Source organism: Lepidochelys olivacea, assembly GCF_965140295.1.
Source record: "Lepidochelys olivacea isolate rLepOli2 genome assembly, chromosome: 5".
NCBI classification, from domain to species: Eukaryota; Metazoa; Chordata; order Testudines; family Cheloniidae; genus Lepidochelys; species Lepidochelys olivacea.
Genome location: NC_140415.1, coordinates 97,439,557 through 97,456,446, shown reverse-complemented (window position 1 = coordinate 97,456,446; position 16,890 = coordinate 97,439,557). Strand labels below are relative to the sequence as shown.

The 16,890-nt window shown below is 38.6% G+C and overlaps 1 protein-coding gene across 1 annotated transcript in view; it reads right to left on the bottom strand.

The window, feature by feature from the left end:
• TRPM6 (transient receptor potential cation channel subfamily M member 6) overlaps positions 1-16,011 on the bottom strand; it is a 169,266-nt gene extending 153,255 nt beyond the window's left edge. The window contains exons 1-2 of the mRNA XM_084628138.1: positions 15,376-16,011; positions 10,514-10,669 (exon numbers count right to left, since the gene is read on the bottom strand). Coding sequence (XP_084484264.1) covers positions 10,514-10,669; positions 15,376-15,735 — 516 coding nt within the window. The 5' untranslated portion in view covers positions 15,736-16,011. The remainder of the gene's footprint in view (positions 1-10,513; positions 10,670-15,375) is intronic.
• Between the last annotated feature and the right edge of the window lie 879 nt (positions 16,012-16,890).

Genomic DNA, 16,890 nt, shown 5'->3' with positions numbered 1-16,890 from the left:
TGATCACAGCTGCCCAGGCAAATTATAACATATAAGGGCAAACTTGAAACCACCTTTAACTCTTGAACACAAAGGCACAGCCACCTTGGTCCCACCAGCTTGGGTTCTGGATTCAGATCAATTCAGTCAGACCCAAAGATCAAATACTTCAGTCCTTCAAGCACTTGTATTTAAATTTTCTCACTTGAGTATTCCCATTAATTTAAATGGGATGATTTATGTGTTAAGTACACATACATTTGAAGGATCTGGGCCTTAATAAAGTGAAACATTTTTCTGGTCACAGATATTGGTATAGGAATAATACAGGTTGAGAGTGGGAGCATGGTAGCTGTACATACTACATATTTCTACAGTGGATAGACCATTTATGAGCAATCCATCCATGTTTTAAAACTGTAAAAAATGAAGTTGAACATTTAGAACTTTGCTTTCTGCAACTATCCTTTCTGTAATAAACATACAGTACTAGTACCTCTCCATGGTTCTGATCCTGCAAACCTGTGCTCATGGGAATGAATAATCTTTACTCGCAGGAGGAAGAGTTTGCAAGATCAAACTCCACGAGATGGGATAGCGTACAGCTTCAAGGGTTCTCTCCTAGTACCTAGGTTTCTTGTAGGATCAAGTCCATATTCCTTGAATAGTTGAAACACAACTATATACAAAGAGAGCTGAAGTGTGGACGTAAGATTTTCCAATAATAATAAATAATAATAATATATTTATCATGCCCTCCAGAGTCTGCAAGTTCAAGTCCCTGCTGAATGGAGAACAAAGTGGTCTATTTTAAAGTAATGAGATGTCATATTAATTGTGTTGTACCTGTTGTCAATGGTTATATTGTAACAATTAATTTCTAGTTCTTGAGTGGCACAGAAATATTCGGTTTTAGTAACTGTGCCATAGCTGTAAGACAAAAATGAACTTTAAGATGTATCAAGGATTGATAAAAATACAAAGAATAAAGGTAATGGGAAATAATTTAATTTTAGTTAAAACTGTCTAGAACAGAAAAGGATACATCAAAAACCGGACAACACCCCAAAACAAAGCCCCAAAATTCAACTTCCCCATCAGTATTTTACAAGCAATTTAGAGCCTGATACTGAGATACTGAGTGAGCAAGCTATCTTATGTATTTACTTTTTTATTTTTTGAGGTGCTCAGTTACTACAGTCATGGTGTCTCATAAAAACTTCTTAGATAAATTGGCAGATAGATGGATCAATCACTGACAAAAAAGAAATCCAACTACTCTGTTTTTGAGAAAGCTGTTTAAGTTTTCCTGCTCTTAGGAACATATTAAATCCTTTGAGTGAAATCCTGGCCCCACAAAAATTAAATGGAATTTTGCCACTGATTTTAATGAGGCCAGGATTTAACCCATTGTACACTATTTTGAATTCATTATCTGTTGAAACATTGCTGTTTTGCCGAGTGATGCGTTTCTTTTCTCCAGTTTTTTAATAGATTTTGTAACACTCACACTGCAGTGAAATTCTGCTCTCTGCTGTGCAAATGGTGCTTCCATAAACAGGTCAAAGGGAGTCACGTGCTTGCATATTAGTTGTGTATGTGAATACAGGTATTGACCTCTAGTAGTATTTGTATTTTGATTCTCTAAGGTGAACTGAAAAGCTATCTTTATAAATAAGTAACTTGCATCCCCAAATAAATATAAAATATGTATAGATGATGTGGAGAATAACAATAAATATATTGTTTAAATAATTGGAAATTATTGTCTCCTTGATTACTTATCTGCCGAGTCCTAAGGGCTTAATCCTGCAAACGCTTACAACTAAACTTAGTGTTTAATACTGTGGACGGCCCTATTGAAGTCACCATTTTAGTGTCTAAGTCTTATGGCAGTAAAGTACTACTCTTTTAATGTCTGCAGGATTGAGCTCTAAATTAGAAAACTGCATTTCCCCTGCAAAAACTGATGCTATTTCTATCTCTTATAGTAGAACAATACAGAAGAAACACAGACCTTGAAAATCAGGTCTTGAAAGGCAAAATGTTTCTTATTTTTATTAATGGGGAGTCTGAATGCATATATTCACAAACAAAAGGGGGAAAAAACCAAAAAAAAATCCTACTACATAAAATGAGTTAAGATTGAGAGCAGTTATCAGTAATTAAAGGGCAAAAAAAACAAAAACCCCAACCAACCAATCCAAAATATTAAAGGATGATAATGCACATTTAAGGCATCAAAGAAATCTATACCTTACCTTGTAGTTACACCATGCAATCATATTGCTTGTGACTAAGGCATTTTACTTTTTGGGTTCCAGTTCAAGCTAATTTTTTTAAATCACTTCAGTTTGGATATTATTCATTTTAAGAGGTTTTATTTTGGGGGGAAGAGAAGTTTGCACTGCTCCCTGCCCCTCGCCTTCAGGGTGTCACTATAGAGTGCAACTGAAAGTACAATTTGGCTATCAACATTGAACGAGTTTGATACACCTGATTATAAGAAAAAAGCTGTAAATTTTCTTCCTTCATGCCATGCATTCCTTGTTAGGATATAGATTATCTGTCTGCAAAGGCCTGTACCTAAAGAATTTAGGTATATTCTTATCACTTGGCTAGTTATGGAGGTATAAAAGAAAGAATCAAAATCACTGTCTGCTGGTGTAAGGTCCTTCTCTTACTGTGACAGTCTGAGGCCCTGTTCTTAGGCTAAGGCCTTTGGCTAAGCAACAGGCAGCCATAAACTGGGAAGGTTTCAGAGTAACAGCCGTGTTAGTCTGTATTCGCAAAAAGAAAAGGAGTACTTGTGGCACCTTAAAGACTAACCAATTTATTTGAGCATAAGCTTTCGTGAGCTACAGCTCACTTCATCAGATGCATACTGTGGAAAATACAGAAGATGAGCTTATGCTCAGATAAATTGGTTAGTCTCTAAGGTGCCACAAGTACTCCTTTTCTTTTTGCATAAACTGGGAAGCGATCGGTCACATCCTCACATTCCAAACTAGTCACACTGAAAGAAGGTATTATTGGGCTGTTAGGAATACAATCTTGTCCTGATACTGCCTATCACCTCCAGAGAAAGGAAAGTGCCTAGAAAATGTAAAAGAAAACTTAGTTTGATAGCATCCTGCCTGGCAAGAACCCACTTATCAATAGCTAGGATGTGAAATCCTCACTTCTGTATTGTTTTGTTCCCACTTTGCTATTGTTTGTCTGTATAATCTCTGTCTGGTTCTGTGATTGTTCCTGTCTGCTGTATAATTAATTTTGCTGGGTGTAAACTAATTAAGGTGATGGGATATAATTGGTTACATAATTATGTTACAATATGTTAGGATTGGTTAGTTAAATTTCAGGAAAATGATTGGTTAAGGTATAGCTAAGCAGAACTCAAGTTTTACTATATAGTCTGCAGTCAATCAGGAAGTGAGGGGGTGGGTGTGTGGGTGGGGGTGGGAAAATGGGAACAGGGAATGGGGGTAAGGAAATTGGAATCATGTTTTGCTAAGGGCAGGAATGGGAACAGGGACACAGGTGTAAGGCTCTGTGGTGTCAGAGCTGGGAAGGAGGATACTAAGGAAGGAAACTGGAATCATGCTTGCTGGAAGTTCACCCCAATAAACATTGAATTGTTTGCACCTTTGGACTTCGGGTATTGTTGCTCTCTGTTCATGCGAGAAGGACCAGGGAAGTAAGTGGGTGAAGGAATAAGCCCCCTAACATTCCTCCTTAAATTCCGTGTTATCTACACGGAAGTACAAAGTTTTCTCTGAAACATAGTGCTACACCATTTAACCACAGAAGGTTTTCCAACGTTCGGAAAAATTAGTACTTAAAAAGCACATTAATAACTCTGTAATATGAGCATAGTAGCAAGATTTTATGATACTGTCTGGTCAAAATATACTGTGATTTACAAGTGACAACTGTAAAACTGTGTGGCATTTAGTCTATATCTGTTTATATAAATGCTGTACACATTAATTTGATAATCAGAAGCAAAATGTATCTGTTTGAGATCCCAAGAAGAAAAGGGAGAGGAAACAAACTAACAAAAAAATTGCAGAATCTGGAATATAAATACACTCAGCACTTTCCCTTTATAAAGAAAAGGGAGGTTTGACACTTAAGGTTTGATCCTATGAGACTAAATTTTATGTGTTTCAATGTAATTAGAAGCATATTATGCATTGTTCCAATCAAGGGTATTACAAAACTGAGCTGTGTGTGGTGTCATATATTGTGTAAAAGTTCTATGGTCCTATATATAAAAACTTGAGATAATTAACATTTTCCTTCAAGTTTTCATTGAGGCCACAACTTTTTCTTTTAATTTCTTCTTCACAGCCTCATATTTCTCATGCAGTTTTGTTTCCACCATATTCAAATCAGATCCCTAAAAAATTCTGCCATCATAAAACAAACAAACAAAGAGGTACTTCACAAGCCTCTGTTCCCACTTTCATCAGTTCACAGTCATTCCAAGAAAATCCAAAGGTAATCTGTCCGATTGCCCATACAGTCTCAACTATGAAATGATATTATTAGAAAACAATTTTCCAGTTTTTCAGATGCTAGCAATAAATAGCATTAAGGAAACTGTTTTTACTTCAGACAAGAAACAGTCCATAACACTTTGGGATGATTTGCATGGGTTTAATTTAGGAAGACTGGTTTTAATTACATTTGTTACTATTGGCTACCATTTCATTGCACAGAAGTGCTCAAATCACCTTCATATTAACAGAACAGTTCACTTAAAGAAAAACACTGATGATTAAAAACTGCATAGCTTACTGTATTGAAATCAAATCCCATAATATGCACTTTAAATTCAAGATCATTTTAATGAAGGAAACATATTCTTGTTTTCACTAGTTACAAAAAGGCAGAATCATTCATTAAAACTGTAAGAACACATTAGAAATTTCATCACATTTTAAATGCCAGTTATCTGTATACAAATTCTTAAATATTGCCCCTAACAATAACCCTCATTCTTATGAGTTAACATACTTACCTTCTTCATCCCTATGACTAATGAATAAACTTCATGTAGCCTTCAGCCACTGAATTTTAGACTGAAGTTTCCATACACCACACAATCAGATAAAGCTTGCTTTGCAATTGCAGTTAATGGAAACAGTGCTAAGAAACAATTACTACAAATTTCCACATGCTTAAATTGAAAAGCTTTCAGAGAGAGGAACAGGGTGATTGACTGTGAAAACTCTGGTGAACTGTTTTTATTGTAATGAAATTGAAGAGCTTGTGTTACCTTGTAATCAGGAACTTGTGCCTTCATCTGCTTTCAGTTGCAAATCACAGTAAATAAATGATTAACATTCACAATGTCACTTACTTGGATTTTCAGTAACAGTTCAGGATAACATTCCAATGATAACAAAATGTTCCGTTTTACAATAGTTTATTGTGTATGTACACTGCCACCTACAGTTTCAAGGTTATAACTGTATGCTCTGAAATAATTAACCCAGCCAAATGTACAGGTTGGTCTAAAAGTTATTTAACATCATAAGAACGGCCATACTGGGTCAGACCAAAGGTCCATCTAACCCAGTATCCTGTCTTCTGACAGTGGCCAATCCCACATGCCCCGTAGGTAATGAACAGAACAGGTAATCATCAAGTTATAGAGTAATGGTGTTAATCCTGTTTCCTGGACAAATTTAAATGTGAACATTACAATCTACCTTAGAATTCTACCTGTGGTTTATCTGACTCAGGGCCTAGAGCAGCATCTTTACTAGGATTAAAGATTTTCAAATGAGGGCTCATAGATTTAGAGATGAAGAAAGGAACCATATAGGCAATTGTTACCAATAATTATTTCATTCCTCATTCTTGTCTTCACCTCAACCCTTATTCTCAGCCAAAGTGCTAAGGAAGAGGTGAAAGAAAGTCAGAGATAGAGACTTGTAAAACCCTATTTCCAAAGTTTGTGTTTGGGGAGGAAGAAACAAAGAAACATGTTGGGAGTTCCCTATGTAGCAGCTTTGCATGTATGTCAGAGTTGGGTGTTGCCTCTTTCAGCACAAAATTAAATACGGACATTCCTACAGTAGATCTTGCCTGGCTAAAGCCAGGCTAGTGAAGTATCCTGGTTTTGTATATTTCCTGAACAGTAGGCTTGATCCATCAGACCAGAGTGGACATATGTTAGGTATGTTCTGGATATGGCATGGAAACAAGTGGATATTGGTTTCCCTAAAATCACCTCTGTTTTGAAGAGAAATTCTTATACCCTTAACAAAGCTGGAAAAGAACATCTGCTGTTCTCAAACTTATCTTTTTGGTTGAGTTGTTCTGGATGATTTAGTTGGGGATTGGTCCTGCTTTGAGCAGGGGGTTGGACTAGATGACCTTCTAAGGTCCCTTCCAAGCCTGCTATTCTATGATATCTATGAAGTGATGAATCCCATCACCCCTTCCCAGCTTCTGGCAAACAGAGGCTAGGGACACCATCCCAGCCCATCCTGGTTAATAGCCATTGATGGAGCTATTCTCCATGAATTTATTGAGCTCTTTTTTGAACCGTTAGAGTCTTGGTCTTCACAACATCCTCTGGCAAAGAGTTCCATAGGTTGACTGTGCGTCGTGTGAAAAAAATACTTCGTTTGTTTTAAACCTGCTCCCTATTAATTTCATTTGGTAACCTCTAATTCTTGCGTTATGACGAGGAGAAAATAACACTTCCTTATTTACTTTCTCCACACCAGTCATGATTTTACAGACCTCTATCATATCCCCCCCTTCATCCTCTCTTTTCCAGGCTGAAAAGTCCGAGTTTTATTAATCTCTCTTCATGCGACGGCCATTCCATACCCCTAATAATTTTTGTTGCCCTTTTCTGAACCTTTTCCAATTCCAATATTTTTTTTTTTTTGAGATGGGGTGACCACATCTGCACACAGTATTCAAGATGTGGGCATACCATGGATTTATATAGTGGCAATATGATATTTTATTATCAATCCCTTTCTTTAGGATTCCCAACATTCTGTTCGCTTTTTTGACTCGCTGCACATTGAGTAGATGTTCTCAGAGAACTATCCATAATGATTCCAAGATCTTTCTTTAGTGGTAACGGCCAATTTTGACCCAATTACGTATGTATAGTTGTGATTATATTTTCCAATGTGCATTACTTTGCATTTATCAACATTGAATTTCATCTGCCATTTTGTTGCCCAGTCACCCCGTTTTGAGAGATCCTTTTGTAGCTCTTTCCACTCTGCCTGGGTCTTCACTATCTTGAGTGGTTTTGTATCATTTGCAAATTTTGCCACCTCACTGTTTACCCCTTTTTTCAGATCATCTATGAATACGTTAAATAGGACTGGGCCCAGTACTGATCCCTGGGGGACACCAGCATCACCTAAGGAACACAAGAATTGTTTTATCACACCAGTAGTCCATCCAATCTAGTATCATCTCTAACTATGCCATACCAGATGCTTCAAGAAAACATGCAAGAATTATGGGCTAACATGCTCCTAGCATAAGTGTCTTCCTACAACCTCTTCCCCCACAAACTCACCCTAAACTCACCCTAAGGATCCTCTACATGCTTTACTTCTGGGGGAATTCTGCACCAAAAAATTAAAAATTCCGTGCACAAAATTTTGAGCTGTCTGAGGAGATATCTGAGCCATTAGTGATTATCTTCGAAAAGTCATGGAAGACTGGAGAAATTCCAGAGAACTGGAAAAGGGCAAATATAGTGCCCATCTATTAAAAAAAATAAGGACAACCCGGGGAAGTACAGACCAGTCAGCTTAACTTCAGTACCTGGAAAGATAATGGAGAAAATAATCAAGCAATCAATTTATAAACACCTAGAAAATAAGTAACAAGTTAACACGGATTTATCAAGAACAAATTGTGTCAAACCAACCTAATAGCTTTCTTTGACAGGGAAACAAGCCTTGGGGGTAGGACGGAAGTGGTAGATGTGGTACATCTTTACTTTAGTAAGGCTTTTGATACGGTCACGCACACCCTTCTCAAAAAAAACCAAAAACTCCTTTGCCAACTAGACACTTAAAGGGGCATTGTGCCCAAAAGCCATTAAGGGGTATGATTTGTGTTCTAATCTTGAGAATGAGAAGAGTTCTGTGTCTTGTACTAAAGAACACATGACCTAGGAGTGAGAATCCTGCACAGATATATAGAAAAGAATCATACTCATAACCAAATTTGCCTTTTCAGCATATGTAGTGTAAGATGTTTAATTTCACACACACACCATTTTTTTAAAAAAATTCTCAATTCTTCTACCTCACATTTTCTTACCTGGAATTTTGAAGGTAACTGTAGCACCTTTTGAAACAGTAATTAGTTCTAGTCAGTGTTTGGTTCAATAGGCTGCTAAATAACTGGGTAGTGGAGTATGACCATAACCTTTGTGAATGTGCATGTTATTCATGTTTTACAGAAACACTGCCAGAAATATTAGCTTAAAACATCAAATTAAAAGTAATTTTAAGTACTACGCTTGCACCTGACTCCCTTGAGAGTCTGATTTTATAATATTTTCCTATTTTTAAAAATGATATTTCTACTTTGCTGTTGGGTAAATAAACCACAAGAACTTATGGAAATAGGGAGACTGGCCACACACAAAGATGTCATCAAATACACAAAATGAACCAACTACGAAAAAAAAGAAAAATCTTACTTTCTACTAACTTCTTTCAGTTATAGTAAACAGATGTTACTGAAAAGCACATAATTTAAAAATTATGCACAATTGACTTTTTAAAAAAAATTGACTGTGTCCCTTTAAATCCAAGATACTGTAAAACTTAAATAAAAATTATACAGTCAAAACAAACACTGAAAGCTTTAAAAATGGACCTCGATATAGTAGCAATGATTAGAGCATTAGATACACCTCTGGAGATGTAGGATCACATACAAATTAAAATGAAATTTATTTTGTTTTGCTATAGTGCAACTGAGGTCTAGTCAAATAAAAACACCAACACAATCTGACAAATATCCAGAAATACTGGCCACTTGAGTTCAAGAAGTCTATTTAGGGAAACGCAGCAAAGGGGAACATTGAGGAGAGAACCAGGATACACTGAAGCAGCATGGTAAGAAAGATTTCCAGCAAAAGCTTCATGCTATGCCCAGGTCTAGCCCCTTTCTTCACCTCTGTGCGAACCACAAAAAAATGAATTCAAGCTGCACACAGTGTAAAAACTGAAGACAAAGTACAAACACTAAAGGATTTTCGAAATGTTTACTAAGTAGGCCATCCAACTTAGTACTGTAACCAAACATATCCAAGCAATAACAAATTACAATTACATGAGTAACATTCTGAAGACAGAAGAAAAGATGGGTAATTTAAATATAGTACAAAAATGCTCAAATATACATTGAAAACTTTATTGTTCTTTAGCAAAATAAGTTTTTTAAAAATTCACCAAAGCCTTCTCAAAGCAAATATGATACCAACAAAAATATCTCATTTCCAGGATACTTGGAGACAAATCACATGAAATCAAAGTTCACCAATAAGACATGACATCTAATTTCGGACAACTATTAGTGACAAAAGTGTATCAAATAAAAAAAAAGAGCACTAAGGTCCCATTCCTGCAGCAGCACATGAATTTAATGGGACTACATAGGTGTGAAAAGTTATGTACGTGCACAAGTCTTTGCAGGACTGGGACCTAAATCACTCAACCCTGAAAAAGTGTGCCTGATCATTTCACTCTGCTCTTCTTGTCAGCTTTGTACATCTCAGGCAGTTCAACCCCACAAAATGCTCTAATCCCAATGACAACAAAAAATGGGAATAGCACTAACTTGAGCACGTGAAAAAGAAAACAATACACTCATAAGCCACCTACTGATTCAAGTTATCACTAGTGAGAAGGTGAAGTAACTTAGGGCAGCTCTCAGCAGAAAAGAAAATCCCACCATAGTCATTTCTGGTTTGCATAGAAATACTTGTATCTGATTTTTGTTTGTTTTTGTTCAACATCTAAAGCAAAAACATCAGAAAAGATTGTAAAGGTGGTTGTTTTGGTGTAGTTTTTTTAAATAAGTGCATGGTATAAAAATCTCACTTTTATGTATGTCAACTACATCTTTTCTGTTCAGGGCAGGAGGAATGTTTTGGCATTTGTCTTCTACCGGTAGTGCTCCAAGCTATTCATTTTGCTGGCTATGAAAGTCCAGAAATAAATTCTGATTTTCTACACATTGTTACACATCCATTTTTCAAATATTTCTGCCAGTACTGTGTCAGTAGCCTTCTCGCCATTGTATAGGTAAATTCACCTTTCCAATTTATTGGCAAGTGTCCAACAACGACCCTTCAATCAATGTAGACAAACCCATCCTTACTTATGCAGATTGGAACAGTAAGTATGTTTCTGACATTTTGAAAAAAGAATGTTATACTTTTGTCAAAGTAGGAAAAACCTGAATACAAACAGAAACAAGCCCCCTCAAAATAGATTTGCTACAAGGAATTAATTACTCAGGTCTCCATTTCAGTCTCTATGATTTCAGTCCTGGAAGTAGTTCTTGCATCTGTCATGTTCTCCCCATCTAAGTCCAGAATGCCAGACAGATCAATAGCAGGTAATGGTGCTCTCCAGTACTGGAATGAGTTGTATTGCCAAATTTCTTCCTCATGCTTTGGAAATAAAACATAACACGTTAATGTATGGCACTGCAGTAGAAAGAAGAGAATAAACCCCTTTGCAAAAGAAACTGAGCCAAGAGGTACTTCCCAGATGGTTTTAGGGTTATATATTTTACTTTCTTAAATGTTCTAAGAAAACGTAATACATTAAAAAAAAATGGACAATCCTAACCAAATAATTTGCTTCTGTTTTTGGCGTAATTATTTAAATATTTTTGCTGAGGACTATTGTATTGTCTTTGGGTACCTTGTGTACAACCTTGTCTACTGCAGCTCACAGTTTATGCATGCAATGATATTTAAGAGGCAATGTTTCTGCACTTTAACTTTACACAAATCAAAATTGTTCATCACAAACCCTCCTTTGTTGCCTCTCACACAATATACGAACACTATGGACAATTTCAAAGTCTGAGACTCATGAGACGTTTCTTAGCTTAAGGAACATTCCAAAAGTGGTATCAGTCACAAGAATCGTAAGTATTTCCCCAGTAGAGAGCTGAATACATCTATGGTAGATTTATTTAAAGAATGGTAGCTACAGTGAAAGCAAAATATTAGAAAAGATTTCTAATATTTTCTGTTCATTTTTTCTTTCTATATCTACGTATATGTAAATACAAACAAAGCAAAGTTAATAATGAATTTTCACCAGGGTATATGATAAGCAGTGCAGATGACAACTAATAAGACTGGAACAAATTCATTACTGATTTACTCTGCAGACAGATTTGTTACAAAACTGTTTTTCCCCCCCTTCTGTTGGCAAATCTATCTGTTTTTAGCCAGAGATCATTACTCAAATAAGCAGCACTAAAGTTAATGGAGTGAGACACTCCAAGCAAAGACTGTTTCTGTTGAAGAAACACAGACCATAAAAAAGGGAACATAATTAAACCTCCAAGTCATCCACTGTGGGATATATAAAATATTTGTTATGTATAAAAGTTGCTCCTCCAGACTCATGATTCCTTCCTACCCTCAGGGACTAAGCAAAAACAATTACTCCTGTCACAACTTAAAATGACATGTATTTCTGTATAATTTTGTTTTACTGTATTGTTTCTAATACTCAGAATCTTGAAACAATTCTTTCCATTTCTATTGGAGTTTGAAATTAATATGGTATTCCTAACTGCAGAATTGGCATCATTCAGTGTAGACATGGCTTTTGAAATAAAATTTTGCACCCTCTGCTGGCTCTGCAGTAGACGAAAACAAAATGTGATCAAATAATTACATAGAATTATCAGGCAGTCATTTGGTGTCATAGTATTAAGTGTTTGAACCCAACATGCAGTTTTTATGAAGATCTCTAGGCATTTTGCAAAGCCTACATCCACATACATGTGCACAAATACAATATGTTTTCAGCTAACAGCACTTTATCATCATTATTATTTACTATTTGTATTACCATAGTGCCTAGGAACTCTAGTCTAGGAACCAGAACACCATTATGCTAAGCACTGTAGTGCTTTACTATCACAAATTGTGTTTTTCATTTATACAAGATCTTTGGAGACAGACTAAAATAGCATAGTATGCCCATACGTTAGATGTCTGTGACACAAGCAGTAGGAGAATGTAGTGCCATAGAGATAGAAAGGCTATTTACATTTTAATTAAAATAAAGACAAAATTACATTCATAATATAGGGGATTATATGCATCAAAATCTTTCAAATTTAAATTTTTATATTGCATAGTATCAATGATGCACGTAAAAAGTAACGATTTACATTGCTGAAGCTTCTAGAGGCTTCAAACAAGCTAAGGTACGATTGTGCTAGGAACTGTACAACCATATAGTAGACAATCCCTGCTCCCAAGTGGTTACAATGTAGGGCCCCAATGCAAAGACCACTCCTGCTTAACTTTAAGCATGGGCGTAAGCTGTTGTAGGAACAGGACCTCAGCTTATTTACCGAAAGGAAAAAATAAACAAAGAGTCCCTTTGTATCATGCACAACCTATACTGCCAAAGAAAGGATAACTTCAGACCACAAACGATCGCTGCAAGCGCCAAACACTAGCAAAAAGAATGTGTGGGAAGGGTCAGAACTTTTGTATAACTTTGGAATATTTTCAAAACAGGGCTTTGAAAATCCACTTGCCAAGGGTAAGTGGAAAGCCTACAGGCCTTAAACCATCTATAGAATTTAATCTTTCGTTTGAAAAGACTGATTTTTTCTAACTCTACCGATACAAAGATAAACTCCCAAATGTGACAAACGATGCTGTCTTCTTGAGTCTGCAAAGTCAGCTCTAGGACAACTGCAGTTATTCACAGCTTTGCCAAGCAGCAGCATGAAATTAAAAAAAAAAAAAAAAAAAAAAAAGATTCCGGTCCGTTTTGCTACTGTTATTATGACATCTATAGGAAGCAATAAAATTGTGAATAATGTCAATTTCATTATGCTGCTGTTTGGGAGAGCTATGAGTAGTAGAAACATCAATGGAAGAGTTAGCAGTTTGCTGGACCCCAAATAAACAGGTTAGAGGGGTAGAGTAACCAAGTAGTTCTGTTATCAGAAAACTCCACCTCTTCAGGAGTGTGTATGTCTGATAAATTTGGAACTAGAGGATATCAAAAAAGAAGCACCCTAAGCAGAGTTTATAGACACTAGTAAATTTGTCAACATATAGCCCAAAAGATACTTTAAAAACAGACATTTAAAAATCTTTCTGCAGAATTATTTTCAGCAAGTCATATCTATCTCCTTAGTAAGGCAGAACAAGGTATGTTTACAGCCTTCTATACAGGAAAAAAGGTTTACATCATTACAATTAGTAATTACAATTACTCTGACAAGGTAAAAACAGAGATAAATAATGAACTCAACATTTCCAATACAAATCCTTAAACCAACTTGTGCTATCAAAATACTCAGTGGAGGAAGGAGTTGGTCTTTTCTCCTTCCAAACAGAGATATGTTCTTGTATGAAGCATGGCGTAGTATGGGTTTTCCATTGGATTAAAAAATCCTTCCTCACTTCATTTGTGGGATAATTCTACATATTTCATATGTACATTTCTGAGCATGAGGGAAAGAAAGAGGAGCAGGAGAAGAGAACACGATACTGTACATGGAAAGCAGAAAGCCCAACACAGCTGTCAGTTGTACATAGTTATGTCTTCAAGGACCCAGATTTTAAAAAATGGTTACCTAAAACTGGGGTTTTAAGTCTATAATTGGCCAGATTTTTAAAAATACTAAGTCTCCAAGAACTCCCCATTAATTTGGTCAAGGCTTCTATTTTCAGTTAAAACAGCTAAGTTGGCAGGGAGATGAACTAATAGATCTTTTCTACCCCAGCTTCTATAATTTATACTTGGGGAGGAGGCTTTACAGTTGTTTTATTCAGGAATTTCCTTCAACAAAAGTTAAGTGTTGTAGAACTCTTGCCTATCATTGCCATTTAGTTTTATTTTTTAAATATGCATTTATTTTTCTGCCTCATGACAGGTTTAAAGATGTGCAACAGGTTAAAAGTATGTACTTTCCCCCTATAATATTGAATATAATCACAGATCTGCGAATTGCACTTTTATAATAATAATAATTGAACTGATGCTTATTTGTGACATCTTCCCACTGGACCTGTTGCTTCAAGTGGGTCACTCTGGCAGCACTGCACAGAACAGCTGTGCTAGGGAAAAATTTCAGTGCAAAGTTAGTCTCTGAGAAACCTCAACTCTGTGGATTTAATAATCTAGAAATGATGTCAGCCATTAACATGGAATCCTTCTTGTATGTATTCCAATGGTGAAGTGAAGTCAAACTAAACTGTCATGTGTTCAGAAAAAGTTCAGTTTTACCTTCTGCCTGGAGAATGAGCACTACAGAGAGGGAGAGTGGTGACACAAGTCCTCGTAGTGTTCCAGTGAGATGAAAGACCCCTGAAGGAGGCATGCGTAATCTATGGAAGACTCCATTTACAGGAGGCACAAGCTACACAGAAATCTTAGAAATACAGAGTAAGATATCTTATCTAGTTAAAATTCAAGTGAGGTGTGTGCACTGTGTTAAACCAGTAAGTTTTGTGCAGCGGCAGTGGAACAATCTGTATAGTGGGGCCGCTGAGAGCCATTGAACCTAACTGTAAACCCTGTATACCATGCATGGAAACTACTTTAAATACCTACGGTTTTGTGGTTAGAGACTGAAGCAAATAACCTTTATATATTGCCCAGCTGAAGAGCCACCTGTGTAGGAAAGCACTCACTTGGTCCAGCTACAAAAGATGTTTTGTTAAAAAGCAGAGATGATAATGCTCAACCTTCAAACAAGATTTACACAGAAGTAGCTGGGAGGAACAGCTGTATCTGGACAGTGAACAACCACCAGGTGTTTCAGATAAGCCCAACACTTGTTTGGCCATACCCATGAATGGCAAGTGCCTTCTGTAGGCACAAGAGAGAGTTTGGTGTGAAGAGAGCAGCTAGGCAGGGGCAAGAGAGGGGCACGCTGTGCTTTCTGCACTGACTTTACCGGGCTGTTACCCATGCGGGACACCCCCCCACAGAGGAGCCGTGTGTCCGAGTCTCTCCCACCCCGCCTTTCCCCTCAGTGCCTGGCACAGGGGCCCTGAACCGCCGAAACCAAGCCCGGTCTGCAGGCTAGGACCCTCTCGAAGCCTTAACAGCCGATCCACCCGAATCAGCACGACCCCTCCCCCGCCCCGGCCTTTACCTCCTCGGGTCCCCGCTCTTCCCCCAGAGGATCCGGGCCGCCTGCCCGCATCGCCGGTTCCGGCCGGGGCCCTACGTCCCCCCCGCGCTGCTGCCGCCTCCTCCCTCCCGGGCTGGCGGGGTCTCCGGGCTCCCTCCCAGGCCTGTTGCCTCTGAGCCCAGGCCGCTTCCCCGGAGGCGCCTCGGCCTCCTCCAGTTTCCGCTTCTTGTCCGGGCCCCCGGATACCGCGCGGCCGGGGCTCCACAGCTCGGGGCCGTCCCGCAGGCACCTCCCGGGCACGCGGAGCAACGGAGGCGGTTCGGGCAGGAAACGCTTCCAGGGCACGTGACACACTAACGGCTCCGCGTGCCGCTTGGCCATCAGCTGGCTGAGCGCGAGCAGCTGTACCTCCGCGGCGCGCGCGGCCCCAAGCACTTCTCTCCCAGCGGGCGGGACAGGGCGAGGTGCGCATGCGACTTGCGGGGGGATAACGTCCTTCCCTCCCCTTCCGCGTCTCGTAGTGCCCTCTAAGGGGCGTGCTCATGGCGCCAGCTCTCTCGCTGCGCGGTGGGGTGGGCTGGAAGCCGCCATCTCCACACCAATGCAGGGGGGAACACTAGAGCCTGCCACGAGCTCTGGCTGTTACCGCGTGAACCTCTTGCCCGGCTGGTCACTTATCTATGCCACCCCGTCCCGCGCCTTTCTTGGTTGGGCTGCTTGCTTCGGAACTCTCTCCTGTTTTGTAGCTACCCAGTGTTGGAGCGGGGGCACGAAGCTGTACAACCTCACTAACCACCTGTAATTTACCAGGCTCCAGCTGTTTAGGACCCTTGGTATAAACTAGAGCTAAGCACTGCTGATTTAATGCCGCCCGGGGCAGAGGAGCTACGTTTCAGCCCCTGTCTTTATCTTGGCGCAGGGTGAGACCTACAATTCACCGCAAGGGTCCAGCTGTGGGCATACCAAAGTCACATGAAGAGGGATTTAGTACATCCCTGCTTAGGGACATATCTCTAGGGATGAAGTTCAAATGTGGATTCACCTTGTTGCAGCTTTAGCCCATTACAAACTTTGCTGTCGCTTTAGCATAACTGCGTTCCAGGTCTAGGACTGAGACTTTTTGGGGGCTTAGCATGCAACAAGTTGATATTTCTAGTAATGATTATCTAAATAAAATCAGTAACACAGTGTGCAGACAGGTTTCAGAGTAACAGCCGTGTTAGGCTGTATTCGCAAAAAGAAAAGGAGTACTTGTGGCACCTTAGAGACTAGTCTTGGTTAGTCTCTAAGGTGCCACAAGTACTCCTTTTCTTTCAGTGTGCAGACAGATAGAGAAAAAATGCATTCTGAAATAAAAGGGCAAGAGCAACTGGGCAATAATACAGGTGTAAAGGGACTGTATGATCAACATTTACCCTAAATGTACCTTATTTTAATAAATTTAAAAATGCAAAAGGCTTTTTGAAAGTATCTATCTATAAAGAATTAAAGTAGATTGTACACACACACACACAAAAAGCCACAGAAGACCATCAG